Here is a 27,122-nt window from a genome sequence, read left to right on the forward strand (position 1 = left end):
ATTATGCTAGATGTCACTTAGTGAAGGGGACCAGAAGGGTGTCATGTTCTGCGAACTGCAATGAAGCAGTGCAGGAATTGAGGCTTCAGTAACGAAGCATAATAATTATTCATGCAGCCCACCATGTGCCTTCATTTATGGTAGAAAACTTACTGTATTTGCTAAAATGTTGTGATATTCCTATTCCTTATCTTGTGCACCTAACATTTATCACTAGAGCTGGTAAAAAACAAGAAAAGGTTTTTGTTAAAATGTTGTTGCTGTGTTTCTCCATTTCTCTCAAAAATTCCCTTTTGTTAAGGACTTGATTTGCTGAGGAGTAGAAGCTTCTTCATCTGCGTGTGTGTAGTTACAGATGCAAAATACTGTTCGGGTGGAGAGTCTGGGGGAGGAGAAGGGAGGAAATGATAGTATTTTTCAGTGGATTTTTCAGAAAACATCCTTATTTTCCTTCAGGAAAAAAACTCTACTGATTATACTGAGCATGAAAGGAAAAGGCTTTGGTTGTTTGCTTGTTTAAGTTGTATTTGCTTCTGAGTGACAAGTTTGAACACAGCCATGCATATAAGCAAATGAAAATATAACTGTTATCTTCGGAGTATGAAAGTTGCCATGGGGTCAGGGGGCCAGACTCTAGAGGGGTAATATGAGGGGCAGATGATGAAAATGCACCCACCTTATCCCAGGGCTGCAGTGGAGCTGCTCAGAGTTTATTCTGGTTTAAGGCAGGGCAGAGTTTGGCCTTATTTCTGCAGTGGAAGGAACCTAAAATAGACATTCCTCCACACTGTTTTGTTGTTACGAGTTTTTAACATTTCTGTGGATGAATTGCTGCTTTTATGAGACAGGACAGTCCCTGTGATGCAGCCACGCTCACCACGAGGCGGGTGTGAGTGTAGCCAGAAGCGATGGGAAGGAAAACCTGTTCCTGATACTCCTCTGGGTAAGGAACGGTGTCCTGGGACGTGTCTGCTGCAGCGGGGTCTGCCCTGCACGCAGCTGTCTTGGGCCAGTGGCAGGGTCTGGACCCTTTCAAACAAACCTTTCTGAAATTATTCCTTATTCTCCATCTGCTGCTTGATTTTTTTTTTTTTAAAATTTTATTTTTTCCTGCTTCACCTGCCTAATCCTCTGAGACCCCGGTTCCCTGTACGCTTGCAGCTGCCATCGTCTCATTATCTCAACGTGGCTATGAGAGATCAGAGTGAAACACTGATTTTTCACAATTACAATTTTTAGGTATTCTTTGGGTTTACATTTCAGGCCTGAATCAAACATAGTCCGATCAGCTAGATCGGACAAGAACAAGTATGAAGCAGCAGTTAAGGCTAAAATGAGAGTTCTCCACTGACTTAAGTGGAGTTTCTTCTGACTTGTACTAGCCTAAGTGGGACCGGTGCAGATGTCAAAATGGAAATACCCTCCTAGCTCCAGAGCTGCTGCAGTTACTGAACTGCAGTGTTTTTTAAAGAGCAGCAATCCAGAGTATTTATGCTGTGAAAGAAAAACAGGATTTTAAAATGTGTGGCTGGATTATAACCATTCCTTCCAGAATCATGTGTTTACATATGAAGAAACTGATTTCTTCAGAGCGATGGCTGGCTTGGAGCTGTTTGACACAGGGAATTTTACATGCAGTTAGTGGAGAGTAGAATTAAAACCACGCGATGCTCTGTTGCCCCTTACTGTCACAAAATTGTAAGTTATTCGGTCTCAGAGGTGCTTTTTAAGAACACATACTGAGTTTTAATGGACTGATCCAACCCAGAAGTATAGCATGGTCAATTAAAAGAAGGTAAGAAAGGCAAGAAAGAAAATTTAATGACGCTTCCAAGCCCTCGTTCTGGGTAAGAACCGAGCATAACAGGCTGTACCAGTGCTACTCATTTTAGTGTAGTGGCTGGATGAAATTGTCTTTTCTCCTTAAAGGAGAGGATAGCTCTAGCACATGGCATCGTTTACCATTCATTTACCATTCATTTACCACTGTATTTGTCCTTCTTTAAATCAACATTTGTAGTGGTGAAGAGAGCTGTAATAGCATCTAAGACTTTCCTATGTTGGTAAGGGACTATGGTGTGATTTAATTCAGTGCAGGTACCAAGAAGCCTGCCTGCGTGAAGCATGCACTCCCCTTGCCACTCTGCGTCCTGCCTGGCCCCAGGGAGCAGCAGCCCCGCAGGCAGGTCAGGCAGCGTCTGGCACTGCCTGCGTCCACCAGCATCAGCTATCAAAATGTTCTGGCCCCCCCCATTAGTACTTGTGAGTGCAGAGGCTGTGAGCGCTGCTGCGTGTGAAGCGCCGGAGGATGCAGCCTCCAGCTCCCTGTGACACCTCAGCCTTGAACATTATCTAACTGATGATGTTTCCATAATCGGTTCCTGGCAATATTTGGAAGCTCTTGATGGGCTTCCCAACTGTGAGCCGGAGGTTTTGAGATCGCCATCACTATCCACCACTTGCCTTCTTCAAATCTGCGCTTCCATCGTATTTGAGGAGGTGATTATGCCAGTACTTTGATGAACCACAAGGACCCACACTTGATCCATTCATGCTGCCTCCATCCACACAAAGTTGAAGCCCTGGAAGCAACCCCATCTTGAGTGTATTTTTAGCAATTTCTATTTGTGTATGCTCTCCCATTTTAAGCACTTGACTGGTAAAGTTGATAATGGTGCTGGTGGTCTGTAGAAATGCTCTTCAAATTAATGTATCACTCTTGACTTGCTGACCTGTATATTTAGATCTCTTTCTACAGAGAATTTAAAAGCAGTGAAACGATGAGTAGCATAGCACTATCTTTGCAAGCCAGGTCCTTATGACTTCTCGGTAGGTTTGTGCATCCTTTTCCTCTCAAAAACAGCCTGAGCTTTGGTGTAAGCTGATCCTGCCTGCTCCAGCAACCTCAGCAATGTACCGAATGTCTCTTGCCAAGATTTCAAACAATAGTTTATTTTACTGTTGCTGGAAGGGGAGGCCAGCAGAAAGGCCTGCCAGGCATCCCGTTGGGCGCGGGGTGGAGGCTCCATTGAACATTTCGCTTAGGGTACGTGCTTTTGGCTTCATGGGAATTGGTGCGACTGCAAATCGGGTACACATGAGAGCAAGTGGTCCCCTGGGGGCATGCCCAGGGCTGAGCACTCTGCCTCCCTCCCACAGTGCTTGCAGTTGCTCTGAAATCCCAGGCACCAACAGGGTCAAAAACAAGGTGCTTGAGGAGCACCAGGCAGCAATGAACCCTGTATGCACTAACTTACTGCTGCTTTATGTATGGCAAATAGGATTCATTAATGTGTTTCTTTAGCAGAAGCATTTTCTTGTATTTCCTTCACAAAGCCATCAGAGCTCAATGGGAGAATGCTGGACAGAAAGGTGTTCTTATAAAAGGCCATTTTTATTTCCAGACATCATCGAGGCTTGCTGGTTTGGGTCTGTCATTCATAAACCCCATCAGTCCCCTCTCTGTAGCCAAAAGGCTTTATATGTATATACGTATGTAACAGACGTTTTTCTTGGTGCTTAGTTCCCACAATGGGAGCAGTGTTGAGAGTTATGTTGGAGTGACAGCTTTCTAATAAATTAAATCTTGTTCCACGTCTCCAGAAAGATTTGTTAGCAAAGGTCATACCAAGGTTCTTTATTACAGAAGAATAATTTTTTTTCAAAGTGTTCTGCATTGTTAATATGAGATCTTGCCTAAATTAAAAACAAAACAAGACAAAACTTGCCAACTCCCCTGAGAAATATCCTGAACTGCCTTTATCAAAACAAATGAAAAGTGCGTTTTGTGATGCAGTATTCGTGGTTGTTTTTTTTAAACATGCTTTGTTTCCACAATTGGTAATTTGCAGTATTTGAGAGTTTTTAATAGGCTTCCCGACTGTGAGCATGACTTGTTGAGACTCTGCTGCTTTGAAAGTGCTATGTTAAAACTCTCATTTGTGGCTTTCCATATCTATATTTTACAGATTTAGCTATTCAGATGTTTGGTCGTCAGGGAAAAAAAACCCAAAGAAATGGTCAGAAGCAAAACAAGCTTGTTCTAGAGCTGTGGGTAGAGTTTAAAAAGTAAATACTGTCAAATACCCCTTAATTCTCTATGAGATTTCTGATTGTCTTTGTGCTGCCTTCATGATTTTTTGATCCAGTTACTCCACAGTTGCAGGAGTAAGATGGGAATATATAAATCCTCAGCAGAAGGCACCTCCCTGAAGAAGAGGGGAAGGAGCAACAGTGCTTTTGCCACAGTACTCTGTTGGTCCCCTGGGAAATTCAGTCCTGCTGCTGCTTAAAGGCCAAGCAGCATCTTCAAGGGATACCCAAGGTTTAGGTTTCTGGCGAATGGCCCAATATTCGGAGGAGCTGAGGCTCGCCACGGGCTGTGAGCTGTGTAGGAACCCAGCAAACTCTGTTTTCAGAAGCCCTGTTTTGGGGAATCTGGCACTCAGACTGAAAACCTTAATCTAGTAAACCTGGTTTTGGGCACAGAAACGGCTGCACTTGGCGTAGGGTGTGACACTGGTGTGCCTCCCCTTGCCCTGGGTTGGGGTGGTGGATCTTTCATCCTGGGACCCTTCTGCAGAGGGTTTCTGGTGTGCCGTAGGGCTTTGGCTGGTAGCGATTACTGCCCCTGCGGCAGCACTGCTGGGCCTCCAGTGAAGACAACGTTTTTCACTGGGCAGAGGATATTTTAATTGCTAGAAAGCAAATTTTTACCAGCAGTATATTTGACAGCAGATTTCTTTTTGTCCTTTAAGTTTAACAGCTTCCTTTCAATTTATTTTAAAGTTACCTTCATATTTTGCGTTAAAAGGTTACATATTCTAAGACTAACATAACAATCAAATGTAAAATAAAACAGCTTGTCCTGCAGTCCTACAAGTTCATTTTAACTCTTCATTTTCTCTTTCTCTTTTGCTGAGCTTCAGTCACATTGCTTAGAACTTTTCCTGAGCCTGTTTCTGTCCATGTGCTGATTTTAAAAAGATATTTTTCTTACTCAGAGTACAATAATTCAGTAGGAACTGTATGTACTTTCGTCAAACCTTTAAAACCACAGACTTCTATAAACTCTGCAATTAGCTTGACTTTTGGTTTATGAAAATAATGTAATAAGTCGCTGTTTAGCAAGTTTGAGAGAATGGTTTAAGTTCGGTTGAAAAACTTTTTGCTATGGGACTATCGGGGAAAGAGTTGGGTTTTGCTTATGCAGATATAGTACATGCAGTTTCTAATTTAGTGTTGCCAGAGATGTTTAATGTTTCTGATCCATCTGACAGAGACATTGATCTAGAAGATGTTTCTGAAAATGATTAATCAACCGCTAAGAGAATCTCTGCTGAAACATAATTATTTTACCAGATACATGACACGGGTCAGAGGCAGAAATGCAGCATCCGCATCACTATGAACACAGTGTGCCAGAGTTAAATCTCTGCTTTCTACTTCCTTAGGATGGAAAATGATACTGAAACAGAATCTCCTGTACCACTGGATGATTTAAAATCTGTTATGAATGGAAATGAAGAAGATGAAAAGCTTCAAGTTAAAATACAGGCTTTTGGAGAGAAAATAAATGTTGACAACAGTACTCCTGGCTCAGTGCGGAGATACAGTTTAGGCCAGGTTTCTAAAGAAGAAAGGAAGGATATGAGATTTAACAGGTATGGCTCTGTAAAATGTGTGAGTGGTTTTCATGAATATCAGTTTTGTAACAAAACTTTATCCAAACATTGAGAATTTGGTCCGCTTGCATGATACCTATGGGCATCGTAAGTCTAACTTTAACCAAGTATCATATCCATGAATTCAAAGGCTGGATAAAATCTTTCTAAATTATTTATTTAATCTCTTCTGTGCCCTAAAACAGCACAAGGGATAGGAAAATATTTGCATACAGATATTGCTAGAAAGGAAGACACAGAGACCTTTCTTGGGTATTATTGCTAACAATACGTATCAAATGTTTGAATCAGATTTTGCCCGTGCTGTGCCCGCTGTGTGAGATGAGTGCGACTCTCTGGGACCCTGGGTGAGATAAGGGCTCGGACAGCAACGTGCAACCGCAGTGTCCTTAGGCTGCCTGTGCACTGCAGCTTCACAGCAGAGGTTTTCTCTTCCTGCTCCACTATTTGCCCTTTCAGTCACTTCACTTCTACCCTTCTTACTCTTATGGAGGCTTAAATTCATCCTCAGCATATAGGTACGGAGCAATGAAGAACTGCAGGCTGAACCTTGGATCAGTTAAATGGCTGCTGGATGGCATTTTTATGATGCGATTGATAAACATATACTCCAGTGCTGGGGTTATAAGTTTCTTGCTGATAGGTTGACTAGCTCTGTCCATGGCACGTAGATGTTGTGATATATGGATATTATTTAGTTTCATTTGCTTATTAAAGCTGTGGCTTGAGTTTTGTTTTTGAAATGCGTATTTATCAAAAGATACTTGCCTCTGGCTAAGTGAGCCCCACTCTCAGCTCTCTGAACCAGCTGCACAGAGGTAACTCGGAAGAGCACGTGTTCAGATGATTTTTGTGTCTTACCTCTATTCCAAAACATTTTTTCTTTCCTTAATCACCTTCTAGGTCCAAAAGCCTCGCTTTGCATGCAGTCCGCGTGAAGGGGGTAAACTCAGAGAGTGGACAGGATGAGGACAATGGGGAGATAACTGCTGGTATCTCCTTCACCGAGATCTACATTAGCCAAGAAAATGACAAATTGCCTTTTAGTGTTGATACTGAAGCAGTGCAACTGGGAAATTCTTTGGTTTCACACCAAAGCATCGATTACATGGAATCAGCAAATTTGCCAGAATCTGCTAAAGAAAAGGCCCATGAAGGAAGTGCAGAGGCCGTGACAAGCCCCGTGGAATACCGGGACAAGCTCTACTTGCACTTGAAGGAAAACCTGGGTAAAGTGAAAGCATATGTCACGGAGATGGGGAGGAAAATTCCTATCCCCGATCAGTGTGTAATTGAAGGTAAGAGGTCTGAGCCTTTCCGATTATGGGAACTTTAACACACTACACTGAAAGTCATCACGGGGTTCAGGCAGATGGGCAGCAAAGATCCCCTAGCGCAGAGCTCATGGATGGGGAAGAACATTAGTTTTATAAAACTGTCATTCACAAATTGCAGCAATCTGCAATTGTTTTGAAATCTTCTAGGACTGTTTCTTTTCCTTCAGGATATAGTGCAACCCTTGCCTACCCCAGATTCCCATGAGGGTTAATGTCAGGATTTGCCTTTTGGCTGTCATAGGGAATGAACCCAGAGCTCTCTGGAAAAGGGCATGACTTGTCACACTGAGCTGAAAAGCAGTGGCTGTTGGCTAGGGCTGGCAATACCTCTGGGCATGTCTGCAGGGCAGGCATGCAAGGGGAATGTGCCTTTCTGCCTTTCTCCTCCTGACTGTCACCCAGCTCCAGGCTGTAAGTTATGGAGCTGTGTTAACGGTCATGGAGAGTTGAATGCAACAGAGTGCACGTGCCATGAGTCGGACTCAGCCATGTAAGCGAATGGGTGAGCACATGCTAATACTTAAGCCTCCTTCTTGGCCTGCTGGGTTGGTCTAGAGCAAATCTGGGTAGCCTTCCTCATTAACACGATATTAAATCAATTGACTTACAAGATACACCAGAAATGAAGCAGATCAGGACTCTCAGGTCAGCACATTCCAGCCCAGACACAAAGCTCCTTGAAGGCACAACAGAATGAGATCCCCAGTGCTTCGGGTTGGGTTGGATCCTATCTCACCACTTCCCTGGGGTTATTTAATGTTTTCTGCTTTCATCAAGGGTGGGTATTTGTTTTCAAGTGTGAGAAAGCTGGTTTTGTGAGACTGCGGGGGAGATGGGTGATACACTGCAAGATGGGTCTTTGATACTTCTCTTTGAAGTAAATTCTTTAGGTTGGGTTGTGAGCCTCTTGCTTATACTGAGCAGCAGTCGCTCCCTTTAATGTGAATTTGTGTGCATCTAACCACTTGCTGGTGGTCATGAGCAATTTACAGCTCAACCCTTCATGGGCCACGTTGACTGCAAAGAGTAGCTGACTCAATAAATTAAATTAATTTGCAGTCACTTAAAATGTCATCTTCTAATACTACATAACTTCAGGTCCATCAAATATCAACTTTTGTTGATAAAATGTTTGTTTACTTTTTCAGTGGTCAAGAAATTGAAAAGTGGTTTCCACTCATCAAAGGGATATAACTATATATATATTTTAAAAGCTTATGTTTCTGAAGAATTTCCTAAATATCTTAAATTCCAGGTTTACTCTTTGAAGTAGTTATTTGGTAGAATTAATGATAATTTTTTTTTTTCTTTCATAAAATTACAGTGGAAACATAAGAGTGAACAATCTGGCTTGAAGCGCTGAATGCTATGACCTTGCATTAATCAAATAGAATATGTTGAATATTTTTAAATGTATTGCTCAGTTTCCTTTCTGAAGTAGCTATTATAATATGTTCTAATCACGTGACTATTTCTAAATTCATTCAAACTATTGTAATTTCCTGAAAATCCTCAACTAGCATTCTTAGGGAAATTCTTTGAGTAGGGACACATGTGCAGAACAGGAGATTTATGTGACTCATTCTAAATATGCTGAAGAAATGCAGTCTGGCTCATTACGCAGGGGACAGCTTTGTTAATATCTCAGATGTTACATAAACCACTCCATCAAAAACCTTGCAGTTATTGGACTTCTGTGATTCCCGTTCACTATAAAGGCCCATTCAAATTGATCTGTTTTACATTTCAAATAAGATGTTTAGAAAACAGTAAGAAAATGTTAGAAAATATTACTATACACAGTTGGCTAATTTTATGTTGGTTATTTAGGAGTTTGTTGAAATGGAAATTTAATATGTAAACCAGGGAAAATATGAGAAGATAGGCACTTCAGGACAATCTCCCATGAAACAGAGTACTTGAAGGAAATAGTGGCAAAATGTGTTGCAAAATAACACTGCAGTTTGCTAATAATGGAAAGTGCAAATTTCCCCATGTACCTCTTCATTAGAGTCATGCCTTTCCTGGGCTTTCACGTGGCAGCTCACACACAGGTCAACAGAGTGTTAATGTCAGTGGTAAGAATTTCTAAGTAATGATGGGCCAAATTCTGTTCACTTCACTGAAACAGAATTCAAACCCCTGCTTGCATTTCTAATGAAGATGATGTTTAACCTTTGGGCAGACTGTCTGTGAACATGGTGAATTCCTTATTGCTTAAAACTGAGACTGGGTGGCATCCCCGAAAGGATGCTGCAGTGACGTACTGGTGAGGACAGAAGCAGCTTGCATGCCTTTGGATACATCCAGAATTAGCGTGCACGGCCCCTGCCAGGTCTGGGGGCACTAATACCAAGAGCAGTAGGAATGAAAGCAGGAGGCTGCTGAGGTTTTCCCAATACGAGTCACTGCCTTGAAGAATGACAGAGGACATTCAGTTCAGTGCTCAGCAGCTGACAGAAAAGCAAATGGACAGGAGAATTATTAAGAAAAATAGATACATCAAATGACATCATTATGTCATTGTCTGCATTAATTGGAGCCTGAACCTTGAAGGACAAAGGAGACCAGTAGCAGGAGTATGAGGATAATCAGAGAACGCCATATAAAGAAAAATGGACTGGGACTCCACAGTCCAGAAAAGAGACAGCTGATAGAGATTTGCAATATCATGAATGACTGAGAAGATTAATTGAGAGTGGTGGCTCACTGTCTGTCCTAATACAGGTACTAGAGAACATGTAATGAAGTTGTCAAGAAGCAAATACAAAATACACAAAATGGGTACCTCAACAGATAATTAGATACATGTAATTAAATGGCAGAACTGATTGCTACAGTACGTTAAGTATGCTGAAAGGGTACCTGGTTTCAAAGGTGATCAGGTAAATTCATGGATTAGAGCCATTCAAGGGTTATCAAAATAATACCACCCCTGACTCTGGAAACGTCGGAGCCACAGATGGAGGTACTGGCAGAGCAGGAGGGAAATTACTGCTGTGTGCTTGTTCTGTTCTTGCACTCCTCGCTTACAGCTCTTTTACTTGCCCTTTGTAAGCTAATACCAGGACAAGGTACTTGTGGGACTTTCTGACTCGAATCAGAATTGCCATTCCAACATCCTTCGAAAGGACGAAAATTGAGAAAATTTGGTTTCTTAACCAAAGTAGGAGAAGACTGAAGGAGGACTTGATAACAATTTTCAGCTAGAAAACTGCAAGACAGTTAAGGGAACAGCCCATGCTGGACAAGGCAAGAAATAATGAGCTTAAATACTAATAAAGATTTAGCGTAAACAGTAGAAAAATCTCTCTAGCTTGTGCTCGTGGAGGAGGTTGTGCAGGTTAAAAGCACGTTAAAGAAACGTGGAAAGCTGGCCTAGGCAAGGCAAGACTGCGAGGTTTGACAGATCTGAAGAAGGGTTGGTGCTCCCTAAAATATTTGTTTTTTTCCACATACATCAGTTGATGTAATATAAGATTTTATTTCTTCTGAAGCTTGCCTTACGCCGTCAGCCAGCTGTACTGCTACTACAACTCCTAATGTCATAGGCACTCTTGACTCTGAGTGTGGGTAAGGGGGTAGATCTGATGACCACTCCAGGTCCCCTGCATGTCTTTGATTGCATCCTCTGCTCTGTAACATTGTCTGTGATTTGCAAATTTTCTTTTTTCCTGTTGAGTCAGACATTTGCTGTGGAGGTCTTAGCCCTCACAAAATATTTTTGCTTTACCGGGTGTGTTTTTTCAGTCTCCTTGTTTACTTACAAGCTCATTCGAATTATACTATATGTCAAAATTTATGTAATATTAAGTGTTAGATTTTACAGCTGTGAAAGGATACAGGTTAAGAATTGTAAGGGTGGATCCACGATCTGTCTGTGACAGTTTGAAGATGCCTCCTATACACATTGAAAAATTGACATGTCTTCAGCTCTGTTATCTCATTCAGTATTTACTATTTTTGGCTGCATGTGCTTCAGGCAGAGTCATGAATTAGGTGATGATCCTACAGCAGATGCAGGGTTAAGACTGGGCTGTTGGCCAGAATGTCTTATACTAAGAAAATGGTTTAGTTGAGGGTGTTTTGAAGAACAGACAAGCTACAACAGCTTACCAGATGCATGTGTGTATGTGCATAAGTGAATCTTTTGGAACTAACACTGCAGTCAGAGAGGGGACTTAAACTGGGGCAGAAAGAAGGCATCTGAAACCACAAAAATCCATTTATTTTAGCTTGTTTCAGTTTGGGGCTGATGGTTTGGTTCAGTTCCTGCTCAGTTTGAACCACTTTGCCCAGATTCACGTCTCTGCCATGCCTTAAGCAATTTGAGACATTCTTTTATGTCATGTTCATCACTTTAATCTTCTTAATCCTGTGGATCTTTTCCTAAAAAAAAAAAAAAAAAAAAGCCACCATATTTGTCAGGCTCTTTAGCTTTCATGGAGCTAAGCAAAGTAGTTTTCATCAGCCCGTATTTTTCCAGATGGTTTGTGATCTTATATCTTATCGGTACCTCCAGGATCTTGCAGATGGCAGTGGCCCAGACTTGTGCATCTATAATTTCCTCAGTGCTTCTGAGTTTGGTTATTGCTTTTCAGCGTATGCTGGGCAGGATTTCCACTGCCTTGGTGTGACTGGGGTCCCAGTGATTAAGAACAAGAGCCTATGTTCAGGATCCCCGTGTTGCATTTGCAGTTTGTCCACTGGCTGCAGTTAGGTACTCTCTTGAAAGGTCCTTCAGCCTTTCTGCTTTTCTAGGTCTCATGTACCCTTCTGGGGAGACAGGGCTCGCAATGGTTTAAGTAGGTTGCTTTGAAAGGCTTAGGTGAAAGATGGCATTATTGGTGTTATGACCTGCCAGAGTTGGCTTCGGGAGTGTCACAACATCCAGCTGAGACCTGAGTCCACTCTGTTTTACCTGGTGTCGCCCCAATTACCCCTGCATGCAGCACAGGGCTCTTGAGCAGCTGGCAGGCTCCACCTGCTCTAGCCTTGCTGGGTCTCACCTTGAACCCTCCATGTTGCATGATTTTTGACTTATTTTTCTTGTTTCCCAGATGTGTAGGGGTGGTGGATCAAATGCATGGCCATGTGTATCCTGCCTCTGGGAGTGGCTGGTGTCAGATGATTCCCAGACATAAGCCTGCATGGCTGCTGGATTTGGTTATAACTTGAGGGCAGGTCCTTGTTTTCCACTCTAGTTCTACTTGCTCTTTAGATAATTGGTATAAAAATGCCACCATTAATGCCTACAGCTCAGAACATTGAGTGTCAAGTGAGCTGTTGGAAAGAAAGCATTTGATAATACATGTGTGTAGAGGATACTGAAGGATTTGCACATCTCCAGCCTGCCTAGCCTCCTTTTTAAAAGGATAGAGCCCAGCAAGATCTAGTGCATCATTCAATCCTTGGTCACTGAAGCCACATTCAAAATGCAATGCCATCCAATGAAAAATATTACAGCCATTTTATAGTAGTAAGTCACTCCTGGTTCCTCAGTGCCCTACAGGAGGAAATAAAAACAGTAAACATTTTGTGGGATTAATGACAGAATGCTGAAAGAGGAGGAGGTGGCAGGGGAAACAGGTTGCCGTATGCTGGCCCTAAATCTGGTTGTTATTATGTTTTATGCTGTACTGAGAGATAATAGGTACCATATGATGGCATAGATGGAAAAGCTTATTGCTCCCCTGCAGTGCTCACCCCTGCACCGGTCTGATAAATTCCAGCATTCCATAAGCCAAACGTTGATTTGGAACAGATGGACCTCTACTCCTTCAGTGGGACCACAAAGTTGCATAGGCTCAGGCCAGCATTTCCAGAGATGAACTCTGCTGCTGCTAGGCCAAAAAAAATATTAGCTGGCATTTTATTCTGCAGGACTGGTATTTCAAATGCATCCCAAATGTGAGGGCTGGTAGTGAGAATGGAAGTGCTAACTCACAGGATGGCCATCACGCTCACGGTGATCTGCATCGTCAGACTGTGGAGAAACTCCCAGCACAACGGGGAGCGTAATAGGAACATGAACATGCTCATAACTTGCTGCCCTCACATATGTGATAATAGCAAATTATGTGTGCTTTACACCTAGTCTGGAAGCATCAGTTTAAACAGGCTGGTCTGCAGATGCACTTTACCTGGTAGCTGGGAGATTCCCAATGGGGGTGGTGTTATCACTCTCCTGGGGGGAAAGCCAAATCAGTCTGAGCTTCTGGGTTGGACCAGGACAGACCTAACGATTCCTCCAGGAGCTGCCTGTGCCCGCTGTGCAGGCAGGGTGAGCCAGCAGCCCTCTACCAGGAAAAGGAAACTGAGGAAGCTGAAAAAGGCTTAAAACTGAAATTTTAAAAGGTCTATACATTTCTTATTCTCTGGTTTCACGTTTATGGGTGGGTTTGACTCTATTTGGGAAATCTATGAGCATACTTTTACTTCTATTAACAGATTTTTATTTAATAGTAAAGGATTACCAATGTAAACCAAATAATGCATTAATTGTTCCCAGAACCAGTGACTCTGTACCTACTTGCCTATGTTCCTCCTAGTTTAGCACAGCATGTTAAGCTGGAATAAACAACAGTTAACAACTCTACTGACATTCTTCTGTTTACGTTTTGTTCTTTTTCCCCAGGCACAACCACTTAGTAGCGAACTTTAAAATTGCAACATATATTCTCGTTTCCTGTAGAAAAAACAAGTTGTTGCTTATTCTCTTGCTACAAGTTTGAGACTTGCCAACAGATGTCATGAGAAATGTTTCTTGACTAGAGGAGCGTTTCCTTGGGATCTTGATCAGTCTCTGCCATCTGGGGCATTTGGTGACTGTGGGGTTATTCTGTGCCTTGCATTGCCTTTCACACGTTCTTCATGTTTTAAAATCTTTTCCTTGTGTTACTCGGACTCTCCTGCCAAGCCAAGCCAAAGCCACGCTGAGGAAGGAGAACTCATCCTTCTTTATGGAGAAGATGTGCCCAAGCATCACCAGCTGCTGCTGTCAGCGATGCAGGAGAGCGGGACGCAGGCGCAGCTGGGTACGATGCCCGGGGGAGGCCGAGATGGGGAGTTGCTTGAGTGGAGGGATGCACAGAACTCTAAAATGTCTTGGCTTAGGTTTGCTCTTAGGTGCTCGTCAATAGGGATAATTCATAGTAACTGGATAAAACAAGCAATTGTTCTGTCTGTTCAGCATGTTACCCCAGATACTCAGCAGCAGCAGGTATTTCTTTGCTGCTAATGAGATGAAGCAGAGCTATGAACTTTTCTCCTTTGCTGAGTTAACCAAGCTGGTGCTTAGCCTAAACAAAACTCATCAACATACACAGACTCCTCACCTAATAAACCTGCTTTGCACCAGAGCTCACTGGCCTCTCCCTGAGTATGGGGTAGATCCAGGCTGGCCACCTTTCCACCTGGATGTGGGGGGCACAGGCTGAGATCCCATGTGCTGAGAAATTGGTTTCTCTGCCGTTACCAAAGGGAGTGCTGACAAGATGTACAAAATGTGCCGTAATTCTCTCTGAGAAAGTCAGAGCGTGGCTCAGCTGACAGCAGCTCATGGGTGCATAAGAAACTAATTTTTCATGCAAGTAATACAGCAGCAGCTATGGGGGTGACTGGCGTTCAGACCAAGGCAGTATATGCATTTACCCATGACTGCCCGTACTAAGTCAATGCCACAATGAAGACATACCTGGTGTCGTACCATCTTGCCCTTGAACTGTCCCTTTCCTCCTTGTGCAGTATCCTCTGATGTGTTGACATGTACAAGGGATTTTCCTGGCCCAAGCAAAATGATCGTATCCATTGTCCAGCTCCAAGAACTAGCACTCTTAAATAGTCATAGGACAAGTCTGTCTCTGGGGTTTTTTCTTTCCTTTTTCTTTTTCCACAGTCAACACCTATATGAGCCCATGCAGTATAGAAGTGCTATTAGGGACTAGATCAACCACAGATCTAGTGGTTGAAATGGTGTTTCCATAAATCCTAATTAGGTCAGATGGGACAGGTTACTCAGTGAAATAGAAGTTGGCTGTTGTGGTTTAACCTCAGTCGGCAACTGAGCACCACACAGCTGCTCGCGCACTCCCCTCCCCCCCCACCCACCCCCCTGGGATGGGGGAGAGAATTGGGAGAATAGAAGTGAGAAAACTCATGGGTTGAGATAAAAACAGTTTAATAATTGAAACAAAATAAAATAATAAGTGTAAGAATAATATACAAAGCAAGTGATGCACAATGCGATTACTCACCACCCGCTGACCGATGCCCAGCCAGTCCCCCAGCAGCAGTGCCCCCGGCCAGCTTTCCCCCAGTTTATATGCTGAGCATGACATCACGTGGTATGGAATGTCCCTTTGGCCAGTTTGGGTCAGCTGTCCTGGCTGGGCCCCCTCCCAGCTTCTTGTGCACCTCCAGCCTTCTCAGTCCATAGAGCATGGGAAGCTGAAAAGTCCTTGACTAGTGTAAGCACTGCTTAGCAACAACTAAAACATCGGTGTGTTATCAACATTTTTCTCATCCTAAATCCAAAACACAGCACTGTACCAGCTACTAGGAAGAAAATGGACTCTATCCCTGCCGAAACCAGGACATTGGCATAAACACCCTGCTTCAAATTTGCTTTCCACATTTAGAAGTGACAGTAGTTTTTAAAGTACAAAACTGGTTCTAGAGTCTGTAAATGTATAGCTTAATGTGACCAATGTAACAGGCTTAATGTCCTCAGAGAAATTAGTTGATTTTTTCCTTCCTCTCTCCCTTACATACTTTTGACCAAGTATTTTGAAGAGTTGCAGATCTATCTTTGCCATAATTTGAACTTCATTGCTTTAAATCACGTCAAAAGGACCTTTAGTCAACATTGGATTACCAGCATTTGCCAAGATGTGCCATGTGCTGGGGGAGCTGTTGGAGAGGAGGTAGGTTTTGTTGACAGGAATCTCCTGTGTGTTGTATCTTACTGATATCCGGAAAGTTTCTTCAGGGCTAAATTCATCTTTCCTTACCAGGCGAAGTCAGGGTAAGTGGTTACGTGTTTCCACATGAGGAATTACACAGAGATTCAGGGAACTGAGTTGTCTCCACCTTCGTAGACTGAGGCTGGTTTGTTTTCACCTTCAAAGCTTTTTTGCTAACTCAACCCTGCAAGTGATTTATTTTTGTTCTTCCTAGCAAAAATCTTTGTATGCTTCCCTTGCCTAGCTAAACCTACAGACCTGATCCCTGCTCACTCATCAGATTCCCCTTTGTCAGCCGCTGTGCATCGCCAAGTGCAAGTGCAGACAGTTGTTTTCTCTAGAAATGACTGCCCTCAAGTCTCACAGATGTGAATAGGTCTTGCTATGTTGTATTATCTCTGCTTTAACTCCTCTGAAATCAGGTGGGATTACACAAGGTTGATATTTGGTCCATAGTATTTTATATAACATTGCAATGATGGACTGGCAAAAGTATGCAACAGAGCTTACCTAAAGCTACGTGTGTTTTAGGAAAGCCCAAAATGTACCTTCTTAAGCTGCATATCATACCAAGCACATAAGTACATGCAATTTGTAAATACTACAGTGGTTTTAAAAGCACCTTTTTCATTCTCAGTTAGAGAATGTGTGTCTGAGCACAAGTATGAACACAGATGTGTTCCATGCATGCTTCACTCCTAAATGATCCTGCCACACTTCTAACTTATCCGTAAGGTACAGCAAAAATGACCTACTGTGATGGACGTTTTGAGGTTTAAATAATGGTTCTTTGGGATCCTCGAATAAGATATTATAAAAGTGCAATATTATACTAGAAATATCAAAACCCATGGTGAATGTTATTACTCTGCTACAGTGGGATACAGTGCATAGACTCTGAATCAAAATTGCTACACAAGTGGGGAAATACTTGTAAAGAGTAATATTGTCACTTCTAGGAACATTCAGTGCTTTTGTTTGACTTCTTAAAAATGAAAATGTAGCATACAAAAGTTAGTGTCTAACAACAGCTGGGTGTTAGGATAACACTTCCCATATATAATACAGACATTTTGGGGGATATTTTGAGTACAACAGACTTTGATAACCTGTTGAATAATATTTACAACATCTGCAATGTTTTTATATGGGATGTAGTACAAGAGAACTCTACTGCCATGGTTACATTTGAATAAAAGTTTAAACCTATTTTATTATTCATAATGCTAGAAAGAGAAAGCTGCAGTGGTTAACGATCTCTCAAAACTTTGGCCAGACCCTTGAGTGCTGGGTTACTTGTGAGCAGCATACATTGCTGGGTGGGAAGTGCCCCAGTGGGGAGTACTGCAGGAAGGCAGTGCTTTCAGCTCTGCTCCTTCACCTTCAGTGGATGCTGTCAAATTTTGGAAGACTGTGACTCAACCTATGTGACTATTACAATTAGTATTTTTAGTTGGAGGTCTGTCTTTGTGTGTTAGTGATACAGTGGGCCACTGGTTATTCTGCGGTGTGTGTACATCCAGTGTGCCAATCTCCCATGCTGTGGGTCAGTCTCTGAGGATGCTATTAATTTAAATGATGAGGTTTTTTCCATTTTAAATATTTTATGAAATGGCACAGCATAGATATCTTTCTGACACATTATTTTCCTGAAAATGTGCCCAGCTTCATTCTGGGCAGATTCATGTGCCCAGATGATGACAAGAAACTCATTTTGCCTTGCCTATCTATTTACAGGCCTCCCATGACCATAAAAATGAATTCCCATGGTACTGCCGTGTTGGTTTGCACTTGAGCAAAATACAATGTAACAGTGCTAGATATGGAATTAGGGTCATCTTAGTCTTCAGTAAGTTTGCAGACGACACCAAGTTGGGCAGGAGTGTTGATCTGCTCGAGGGTAGGAAGGCTCTGCAGAGGGACCTGGACAGGCTGGATTGAGGGGCCCAGACCAATTGTATGAGGTTCAACAAGGCCAAGTGCTGGGTCCTGCACTTTGGCCACAACAACCCCATGCAGCGCTACAGGCTTGGGGAAAAGTGGCTGGAAAGCTGCCCAGCAGAGAAGGACCTGGGGGTGCTGGTTGACAGCCGGCTGAACATGAGCCGGCAGTGTGCCCAGGCGGCCAAGAAGGCCAATGGCATCCTGGCCTGTATCAGAAATAGTGTGGCCAGCAGGAGGAGGGAAGTGATCGTGCCCCTGTACTCGGCCCTGGTGAGGCCGCACCTCGAATACTGTGTTCAGTTTTGGGCCCCTCACTACAAGAAGGACGTTGAGGTGCTGGAGCGTGTCCAGAGAAGGGCAACGAGGCTGGTGAGGGGTCTGGAGAACAAGTCTTATGAGGAGCGGCTGAGGGAACTGGGGTTGTTTAGCCTGGAGAAAAGGAGGCTGAGGGGAGACCTCATCGCTCTCTACAACTACCTGAAAGGAGGTTGTAGTGAGGTGGGTGTCGGTCTCTTCTCCCAAGTAACAAGCGATAGGACGAGAGGAAATGGCCTCAAGTTGCGGCAGGGGAGGTTTAGATTGGATGTAAGGAAAAATTTCTTTACTGAAAGAGTGGTGAAACATTGGAACAGGCTGCCCAGGGAAGTGGTTGAGTCCCCATCCCTGGAGGTATTTAAAAGACGTGTAGATGAGGTGCTTAGGGACATGGTTTAGTGGGCATGGTGGTGTTGGGTCGATGGTTGGACTCGATGATCTTAGAGGTCTTTTCCAACCTCAATGATTCTATGATTCATCAGAATAGGTTTATTATTTAAATACCACTTTCCACTGACTTTGGGATAACTGAGATTAGCTGTTATATGTTGAAACTGGTAGTTCATTGCAAACCATTGAAAAACACACGTAGTAGACTTTGGCTTGTTATCAGATGTTGCATATTCAGCATATCAAATGTAGCAGAAATAGCTATGAGTAATCGCTTATCTCATACCAAAGGTTTGAAGATTGTCTGAGTAGGAGGCTTTTTTCCGTTGGTATTGACAAATGAATGCTGCTTTTTTCTAGGAACTAACATCTTGCTCAGCCAGCATGGACTCCAGTGCTTGAGCTGACATTTATTTTGGCATGTATTATCAGTCTCTGTATTTTTCTCAGTGTCATCCACAATGTCTTGCTAAGCAATTTGTTAGGTTTTTGTGTCTCTCCATATATCCTTTGCAGCTTTTTGTTCTGCAGCATTTAGGAACCTCCTTCACAGTCCCATCAAACACAATCCCACCTAGCACTGGGCACCCTTTCTTAATTGCTAACCAGGGGCTGGTATCCTGGACCTCTACCACCTTCTGCTCGCAGCTGCAATGACTTCTGTGGGAGACTGCCCAGGTGGGATTTAATCAGCTTGATGTGGACTTACTGTGGGTGACAAGAAATCTAGCTCTGGACTCTGCTGCCTTGCACGGTTGTTTAATGCACTCCAATGTTGCCTGCAGCCTTTAAATGCCCCCCAGGTTTCTTGTCGATTCATACATTTGTAACTGAAAAAATCACCACTCTACTCACTGAAGAGGAAGGCATTGAATGCCAGCTCCTTTTCGCAGTGGCAGTACGTGGTTTGTGGTCACTTTTAGCTAAGAGTCATTTTCCATAACGAAGCATTAAACTTTTCACACACATAGACCAAGGCCAAGCCTCTACTTCTGGTTGAGTGTATTGAAGTTAAAGTTTTGTTAGCATCTGTGATGCATAAACCAGGGGTCTTTAGTTTGGACCATGCTGTCGGAAGAGCATTCTGTCAACAGCCTCCTTGGAGATGTCACTTAGTTTTGTGCTTTAATATGTCCTAGGACTTAGGGTTGCTGTAATTAACCCCTTCAGTTTCTCAAACTCCTCCTTTATATCGAACATGAACACTGGCAGGTTTGGGTATGAACCAGTAGGTTTGGGTGATTAGGTTAAACTCAAATTTTCCCCATAGCCACTAATCCAAGAGTAGTGGATTTTATGCCCCATCTTTTTCCTACTAAGGTGAGCATGTTGCTTATGGGCATGATGTATCTGTGATCTGCAGCTAAGTTAGTTTTCTTTTCAGAACTGTTATCTCAGTTTAGCAGCATTTGCATCTTTGTTGGTTTAACTTTAAGCCCTGGCTTTCTCCTGCTGAAAGCTTACAGTCATACGCACGCTTCTAATATTGTCCCACTGTAGATCTTCGTGTGTTTGTGCTCGGGCGATTGACATGACCCAGACAGCACTTCCACATTCCACAGGATTTAGTGAATGTGCACAAATCAATTGTCTTCTTCAAAGAGCATCCTAAAAATGCCCAATGCTTGGCATCAAGCCACGACTTCATGCGGATTCTTCCCTTCCTCAGGGCCACATTCTCCTGTAATATATTAATTTTTTCAGGCCTACATAAGAGGAAAGAGTGCCGTATTTCCTAACACCAATGAGTGTGCCTCTTTTTTTGGTATGTTCAGTGAAGCCAAGAGCAGTGGCCCCACTTCAGCTCCTCTTTCCATTGCTGTCTCAGAGCAAAGGAAATATCTTCAAAGTTGTCCTCTGCTAAATGCACTCTGAGAGACAAATACGGATGGGTTTTCTTGTTGGCTGACCCATGGTTTAAGAGAGCTGGGGCTGGTCTAGGTCCTTCCTCCTGTGTCTTTGGAGGGGAGTGATCTGGATGATGTTTGTAGTCCTGTTCAGCTCCATACCATTTTGACTTAGTTCATGAACTCCCTGTCTGGGAGGAAAGCTCACCACCTGGTCTAACCCTCTGACCTCCTGGTGCCCGTGTCTTTTCTTCTGCTTTCTCCTTCTGGCCCCATATTGGCTTATGCACCTTGCCTATGATTAAAGATTAATGAACACCCCATTGGCTTCCAGATAATCCAAGCTTCATCTGCTGTAATGTTGCTGATTATACCATGTAAGTGATCCTCTGAGGAAGGAGTGCTGTTGTCATCCTTTTCTCTACAGTCGGTACAATCTGGTTGGATTCTTGTGTTCACTTCCAAATATTATGCATTGTCTTGGCTTGTGTGTGTTTCCCCACAGTATGCATAGTGACTCTACTGGTTTTTGTGGAGTCTAACTTTAATCTTCCCATGCCCTTACATCTCAGATCTCTTCTCTTGTGCTACAGTGGGGTCTCAATGAGCTCTGCAGTCCCAGCTTGACACTGGTGACTTTCTTTTCTCGGCAAATTCAAACAGCTTTGTCAAAGGATAATAAAGTGGTTCCCACTTGCCAGCTTCTGAAGTTTTTTCCCCCAGCTTAACAGCCATCTGGCCTCTCTGTAGCATCTTCATCAGATTCCAACATCCCAGTTTTGAATTGTCTGCGTTTTTAGTGACGATCTGATCCATTGATTCTTTTGAACAAGGGACCTATCCTTTTGTACCTCTGGTAAACTCATTCCTCATATGCTGTGTTTTTATGTGAAATACAGAATTTATTACATTTCTCTCCTACGCTTTCACATCTTGATTAGATGAAAAATGTTAAAAACAACAAGTATTTCAAGATGGTCTATTGTTAGACAGAAAGGCTGCCTTCTGATATCAGTCTTCCTTGTTGCTGGCTCTCGTTGTCAGTAGCTCCAGAAGGCTGTGCTATTGAAACTGTGTCCCGTTAGCCATATTTTCTAAAAAATTACAACTCATTTTTCTAGTTAGGATATTTTCTTACAGCATTTTATTCATACACCTTCACTGCACAGTGACTCACCAGGATAGCATGAGACTCTGAGTAATGCTCCCTGCACAGCTGGCCCGTGTCAGCCTTCTCAACTGCGTGATTCATTTTGTGGACGCTGCACGGTGAGACCTGGCTGGCCGACTCCACAGGAGCCTACAGTGCTCTCTGTTCTCCTTGAAAATGCTTTGGCTTTGACTCTGCAGGTGCTGGCAGGACAGGGCCACAGAAGAGGTGAGCACCAGTGGCTTTGTGCCTGGATCAGTCTAGTGGGCTGATCTGCAAGTGCAAGGCAGCTTGTCTGTCTGTCTATCATTTCTGTCTTTAGCTGGGAAACAAGCTGCAGCAGCAGCAGCTGGTGGGGCCAGTTGTTCCCCTCCCCTTCCAAGTTCAACTCTCCAGCTGGGTGAAGAGGGTGCAGCTCTCCCCTGTGTTTGCATCAAGGTCATCGTCTAAGGATCTCCGTCTTTCATTTTCCATGCCTTTTTACCTTGGATAGCCACTTGTCCTGTTCAAAGGAATTATAAAATGATACCGCTATTTTAAGTTAATAAAGAAGTCTGATTAGGTTATACCTAACATGCTGTTATCATTATGAGTAGTCATCCAAAGACAGAAAATGAGGGTCCAAGGTTAATATTTTGCAAAAGCAGAATCATGCCTCTCAAGGGCTTCATTTCCAGTTAAAACCAGCACGGGAAGTTCAGAGTCAGGTAACACTACGTAGCATATAGCTTTTGTACTGCACTGTTGATCCCAAAGGACCCTTCAGATTGCATGTAACCACTGCGGGATTTTTATCAACAGATGACGTGATCATAGATGGCATAAATGGTCAGTGTTTGACAGAGCAGTGAGAATTGGACATGCTTTGTCTGTAGTGCACTGGAGCTGGGCCTGTGAGTGACACTGAGTCACAGCTGTGAACGGACATATCCCACCTTTCCCGGTGTGTAACTGTGTATGCATTTGCAGTCCCTTCTCCTGTTGGACCTGGAGCTCCACATCTTTTCCTTCTCCTTGTGTTTTTTTGCTGCGAAGTCTGTGGCTGCGCCAGCAGTCGTGGCCTGCAGGTTCTGCCAGCAGCTGCTCTCGCACTGGGTTGCTGATTTGAGCAAGTCACTGTCTCACGTTGTCCCTTGCAGTCATGGCAGCGGCAATGATTCCTGTCCCTTGTCTGTTGTGCCTCTCAGCGAATGGCTGCAAAAGCTCCAGTGCCCTGGCCTGGCGGGGGGTGGGGGGGGAGCGGGCGCTGGGGCGTGTGGGAAATTGGATATGACAGGCAGACCTGTAGCATATGTGCTTGATGAGAAGCGGGGTTTGTAGAACCTGGAGCCCCTAGAAGCCAGACTGTAGCTAGAACATCTCTGCACAGGCAGGTTCAGGCAGGCCTGAGCTTGGGCTGGGGCTCCTGGGTGGATGGGGAGAGGGGCTGCGGCTGGGAGCCCTCATGGTGCGGGGCAGGACCTGGCACATCGGCTCCCCACTGTGTCGCAGGGCTCAGTGAATACTTGCTAATGCTCTTCTTTGAAACTGTGGTATTTCTGATGAGGAATTTATAAGATGGCCTGTACAGCAAACGTGCTACGTGCACAGTAGTGTTGTAAATCGATTTATGCATCTTTTGGCTTCTGGAGGATCCATTGCAAAGAGGGGAAGTACCGCAGCTTTTACCAGTGGCTGAATGAGCCCGTCCCTGGCTGGGAGCCACGTTCTGCCCTCCTCCACCCCTACAGACACCAGCTTTCAGCTGTGCAAAGTCTCGGCAAGGATCCCACAGATATCAGGCCCCCATATGGCTGTTTCCTAATATGGGATGTTTTTTCCAACAAACTCTTTAAATAAGTGATGCACAGTTTTGACAGATCTGTCTGGTTCCATAAGCTAAACGACAGTACCGAATGCATGAGAAAGCACAAAGAAGATAAACAGCCTGACCGTGCACTGTCTTGCACCTTTTGCATTTGGGAGTAAATGATTATTACGTAAGATTTAAAGCACTGGAGACTAAATTTCTCTAGTCCTGTCAGATGGCTTGTGTTTAATTTGAGGGCGCAGACACAGCAATGCCCTTCTGAATGCTGCAGAAGTTGACCCAGGCTGAGATATCCCTGTAGTGGAAATGTATGCCCTTGCACTGCTTGATTGCACATAGGCTGGTAACGGACAGTTAGGTTTCTGTCTTTTATGTGGTTGATTTTAATATTCTGTATATTTATTTCTAGATACTGTTAGAAGTTGTGTAGCAAAGTTGTTCTTCAGCTGTCCTCTGAAGGGCCATTATTGCCTGTACAGTAAATCCAGTTTTACCCTCATCAGCCGGCAGCCTCCGCTGTGGATCCATATCATGTTCCTCTTTCAGCAGGTGTGTGTAATACAAATTAGTGGCACCTCTCTATTGTTAACTTTGTACTTGGAAAAAATGTTTTAATGGTTAATCTCTTTAAATATGCTTCTAACCCACAGTGCTTTGTGACCCTTGTGATTTCTCAGAAAGTCATTATAGTAGGTTGAAGTGATTTCGCAGTTTATACGTTTTTATATTTCTATTAAATGAAACAAATTCAAACTGTCTGGAGAGCTTACAAAGTCTGGGGGTAAAAAAGTGGGACCAAACTTTATTGTCCTTATTCAGGCAAAACTTCCAGTAAGTCCCAGGTGCCTTTCAAATGAGCAGGAGCATTGCAGTGGATTTGTAGGAGACCAGAATCAACCCCAAGGCTGCAGGTGGAGGTGCAGCACCCACTGTGATTTTTTTTTTTACTGCAGAAGTTTTGTCTGAGCAGGATTTGCAAATCTGATCAGTGCTGTTCTCCTATCAACCCTAAAGCTATTTTCTCACGTTTAATACCGTTTCCAAATACAGCACAGTATTTGGACATATGTGGAATTTCCTAATAGGTTACAAATAGTATGAAATTGTAAGAGAAAACCCTACATTCACACTTCAAGATGAAACCGATGGCTTTTGTGTTAAAATAGTAAGGTTCAGTTTCTTAACCTATGCAGAGCCATTCACCACAGTTCATCCCACCCTAATGCAACCTTAGAAATACAAAGGATTTATCTGAAATTTAAAACATGCATGGCCAGTTATGCTGTGAATTTAACAGCTCAAATCACTCTTCCCTGTGTTTGCTCCTAGAAATAAATACAAGAAATGTTTTTAAAAAATGCAGGTCAGTAGGAGTATTTGGGTGCTTCAGTACAAGAAGTGGTCTCTATGGCTTCAGAGGTGCTTGTGTGACCTGTTTGTGGGGACGGGGGCTTTGCTGTAGATGAGGAATGACGATGGTCAGGAGCCAAGCTGAGAGGTGGTCAGGGAAGGAGAGGACAGTGACAGAGCAGAAAAAAGGAAGCAAAGAAGAGCAGAGGCAGAAACAGGGGTGAGAAGACAATATGAAAGGTTGAAAATAAAGGAGGTGAATTACTCTGTAAATGAAAACCTGAAGAAAGAGGTTGAATTTTAACAGGACCTAGAGAGAATAAATAAATAATGTTATGAATGTATCATTTTATTCCTGATGAGAGGAAAGCAGATGTTGAAAAATATGGACAAAAGTACTAAAATGCACAAAAACGAGAAAAGAGGAGCAGAAGCAGAGGAGACGGGTGGCAGAGCTGGCACGCCTCGCTCCTCGCTGCGCAGCCTTCGCTGCCTCTGCCTCTGGATTTTAACACAATGACCTCTGCTCTGTCTGTGGTTCATGGTTTGAATCAGTTGCACTGACAATTTAATCATTGATCCACCTTTAATCCCTGGTGCCTAGCCTTTTCATGATACATTTTTCATTGAAAAACCTCTGCCTTTAACCCCTTCCCACATTACTCTGAATTTGGCCCTGCCAGTTCCATCTTTTATCAGGACTATTGAGCTTTGCACAGTTCCCAGCTCATAGGGGCAATATTACTTTCCTTCCCCATTCCTCTGCACTCAAGTGCCCATTGCCCCCCTTCCCCATCCCCACGTGCCCCTGCTGGGTCCTGCTGCCTTTGGACACTGCCCCCAGACACTGGTCCCCCCGTTTCCCGTGGCTTTCCCTGCCCAGGGCTGGGTAATTGCATTTGTTGCACTGCAGCTACTCTTTCTGAAGCTTTGCTTTTATTCCCTACAGTCTTGCTAGTTTGCTCCGGCTGTGCTAGTGCTACCCCTGGCCCTGGGCTCCCGTGCCAAGGAGCCCCCAGCAGAATCCCCCTGAGCTGCTGGGGCCAGGCTTGAAGCAATGCAGTTCAGTTTGTGTCTTTGCAAACATGCTGTAAACACAGCACTTAATATGCTTTTTTTATGGGGAAAAAAAGTTCCTCTTGTGTTGCACCGAGTGTTCGAGCCTGCTGTGCATCAGGATGGTGTTTAATATCAGATAATTTATGGTTTTGTTTTGTTCAAAATCCTAAAGCTTTTAAGTACTGGATGTATAACTATTATTAAATTAAATACAGGGTGCTAAATTCAGCCCTGGGATAATGTTATTTAAGCCTGTGAAATTGTACAAGAGAGAAATTTGACATAAAATGTATTTATAGTGTGTTAATAATGAGTTAAATAAAAGGTTGGTGATAAAAATGTAGTTTTCAGCAGGTCTGTCATAGATTCACAGGCGACTAATAAGTGGTTTCTGAAGATTTCAATACCAGTTACCATATTTTTATTCCTTTTTTGCCAGTCGCTCCATATTGTTTGACATTGCATTCTGCAAAAGGAAAAGCGAGAAGAGACACGTTTTCTTAGGCCCCCTGAACAGATTTTTAATTTCATGACCCTGCTTTCTATTTAATTTTGAAAATATTAGTGAATAGTTATATCATGTTTTGGAACCCTTGGATGGAAGTTGTGAAACAGCAGGGCAGTAGGAAGAGAAGCGTATGTCAGTGGAGATCTGAGAAATTGTCTTACAGTTAAGTGACGATTAACAAAAGGAACAAAATTCGAATAAGGGGTGACGTTAGAGAGTTTATTCAACAGACAGGATGCTTAGTTTCACAGATTCATTCATTAAAATAATTCTCTAATGCTATATGATTTATGGCTTAATTTCCCTCATCAGGCGGGACAGCGTCACGCTGCTGTGGTAGCACCAGTGAGCAAGGGGCTGCCTGACGTGTCCCTTTCTAACACCTTCCCTAGAGTCGCTCAGAAATTTGCCAAACACGAACTAATTGGGCTGCCATTTTCTTGTGGCAGGTGGCTGCCTGGAGCTGACTGCTGCTCCCTTTTAATTTGGACAAAATGATCCGGCTGTTTCTGACAGCTTAGCTGGAAAAAATGCATTGCCTCAGCCACAATAAAAATTCCTGGTTGCGTCTTACTAAAGTGTGTCTGTGTCAGTTGGATGCCAGACAGTGAGCTTAGGATTGTTGGGTTTCTGCTTAGAAAGAGAAGGAGGAACGTCCATCCAGGAAACCTACGTTAAACGGACATTGTTCATATTGCAAAATCAAATACTTGAAACATGGAAAATCAGATTTGCTTGTGCACTCTTAACTTGGCTCCTGCATGC

The 27,122-nt window shown here is 43.3% G+C and overlaps 1 protein-coding gene across 3 annotated transcripts in view; it reads left to right on the forward strand.

The window, feature by feature from the left end:
• VEPH1 (ventricular zone expressed PH domain containing 1) overlaps window positions 1–27,122 on the forward strand; it is a 94,455-nt gene that overhangs the window by 42,313 nt on the left and 25,020 nt on the right. For all 3 annotated transcript variants that reach the window (XM_076341471.1, XM_076341472.1, XM_076341474.1), the window contains exons 9-11: window positions 5,454–5,663; window positions 6,588–6,982; window positions 23,850–23,989. In XM_076341471.1, the coding sequence (XP_076197586.1) occupies window positions 5,454–5,663; window positions 6,588–6,982; window positions 23,850–23,989 (745 nt within the window). The remainder of the gene's footprint in view (window positions 1–5,453; window positions 5,664–6,587; window positions 6,983–23,849; window positions 23,990–27,122) is intronic.

Source organism: Aptenodytes patagonicus, chromosome 6, assembly GCF_965638725.1.
Source record: "Aptenodytes patagonicus chromosome 6, bAptPat1.pri.cur, whole genome shotgun sequence".
Lineage (NCBI taxonomy): Eukaryota > Metazoa > Chordata > Aves > Sphenisciformes > Spheniscidae > Aptenodytes > Aptenodytes patagonicus.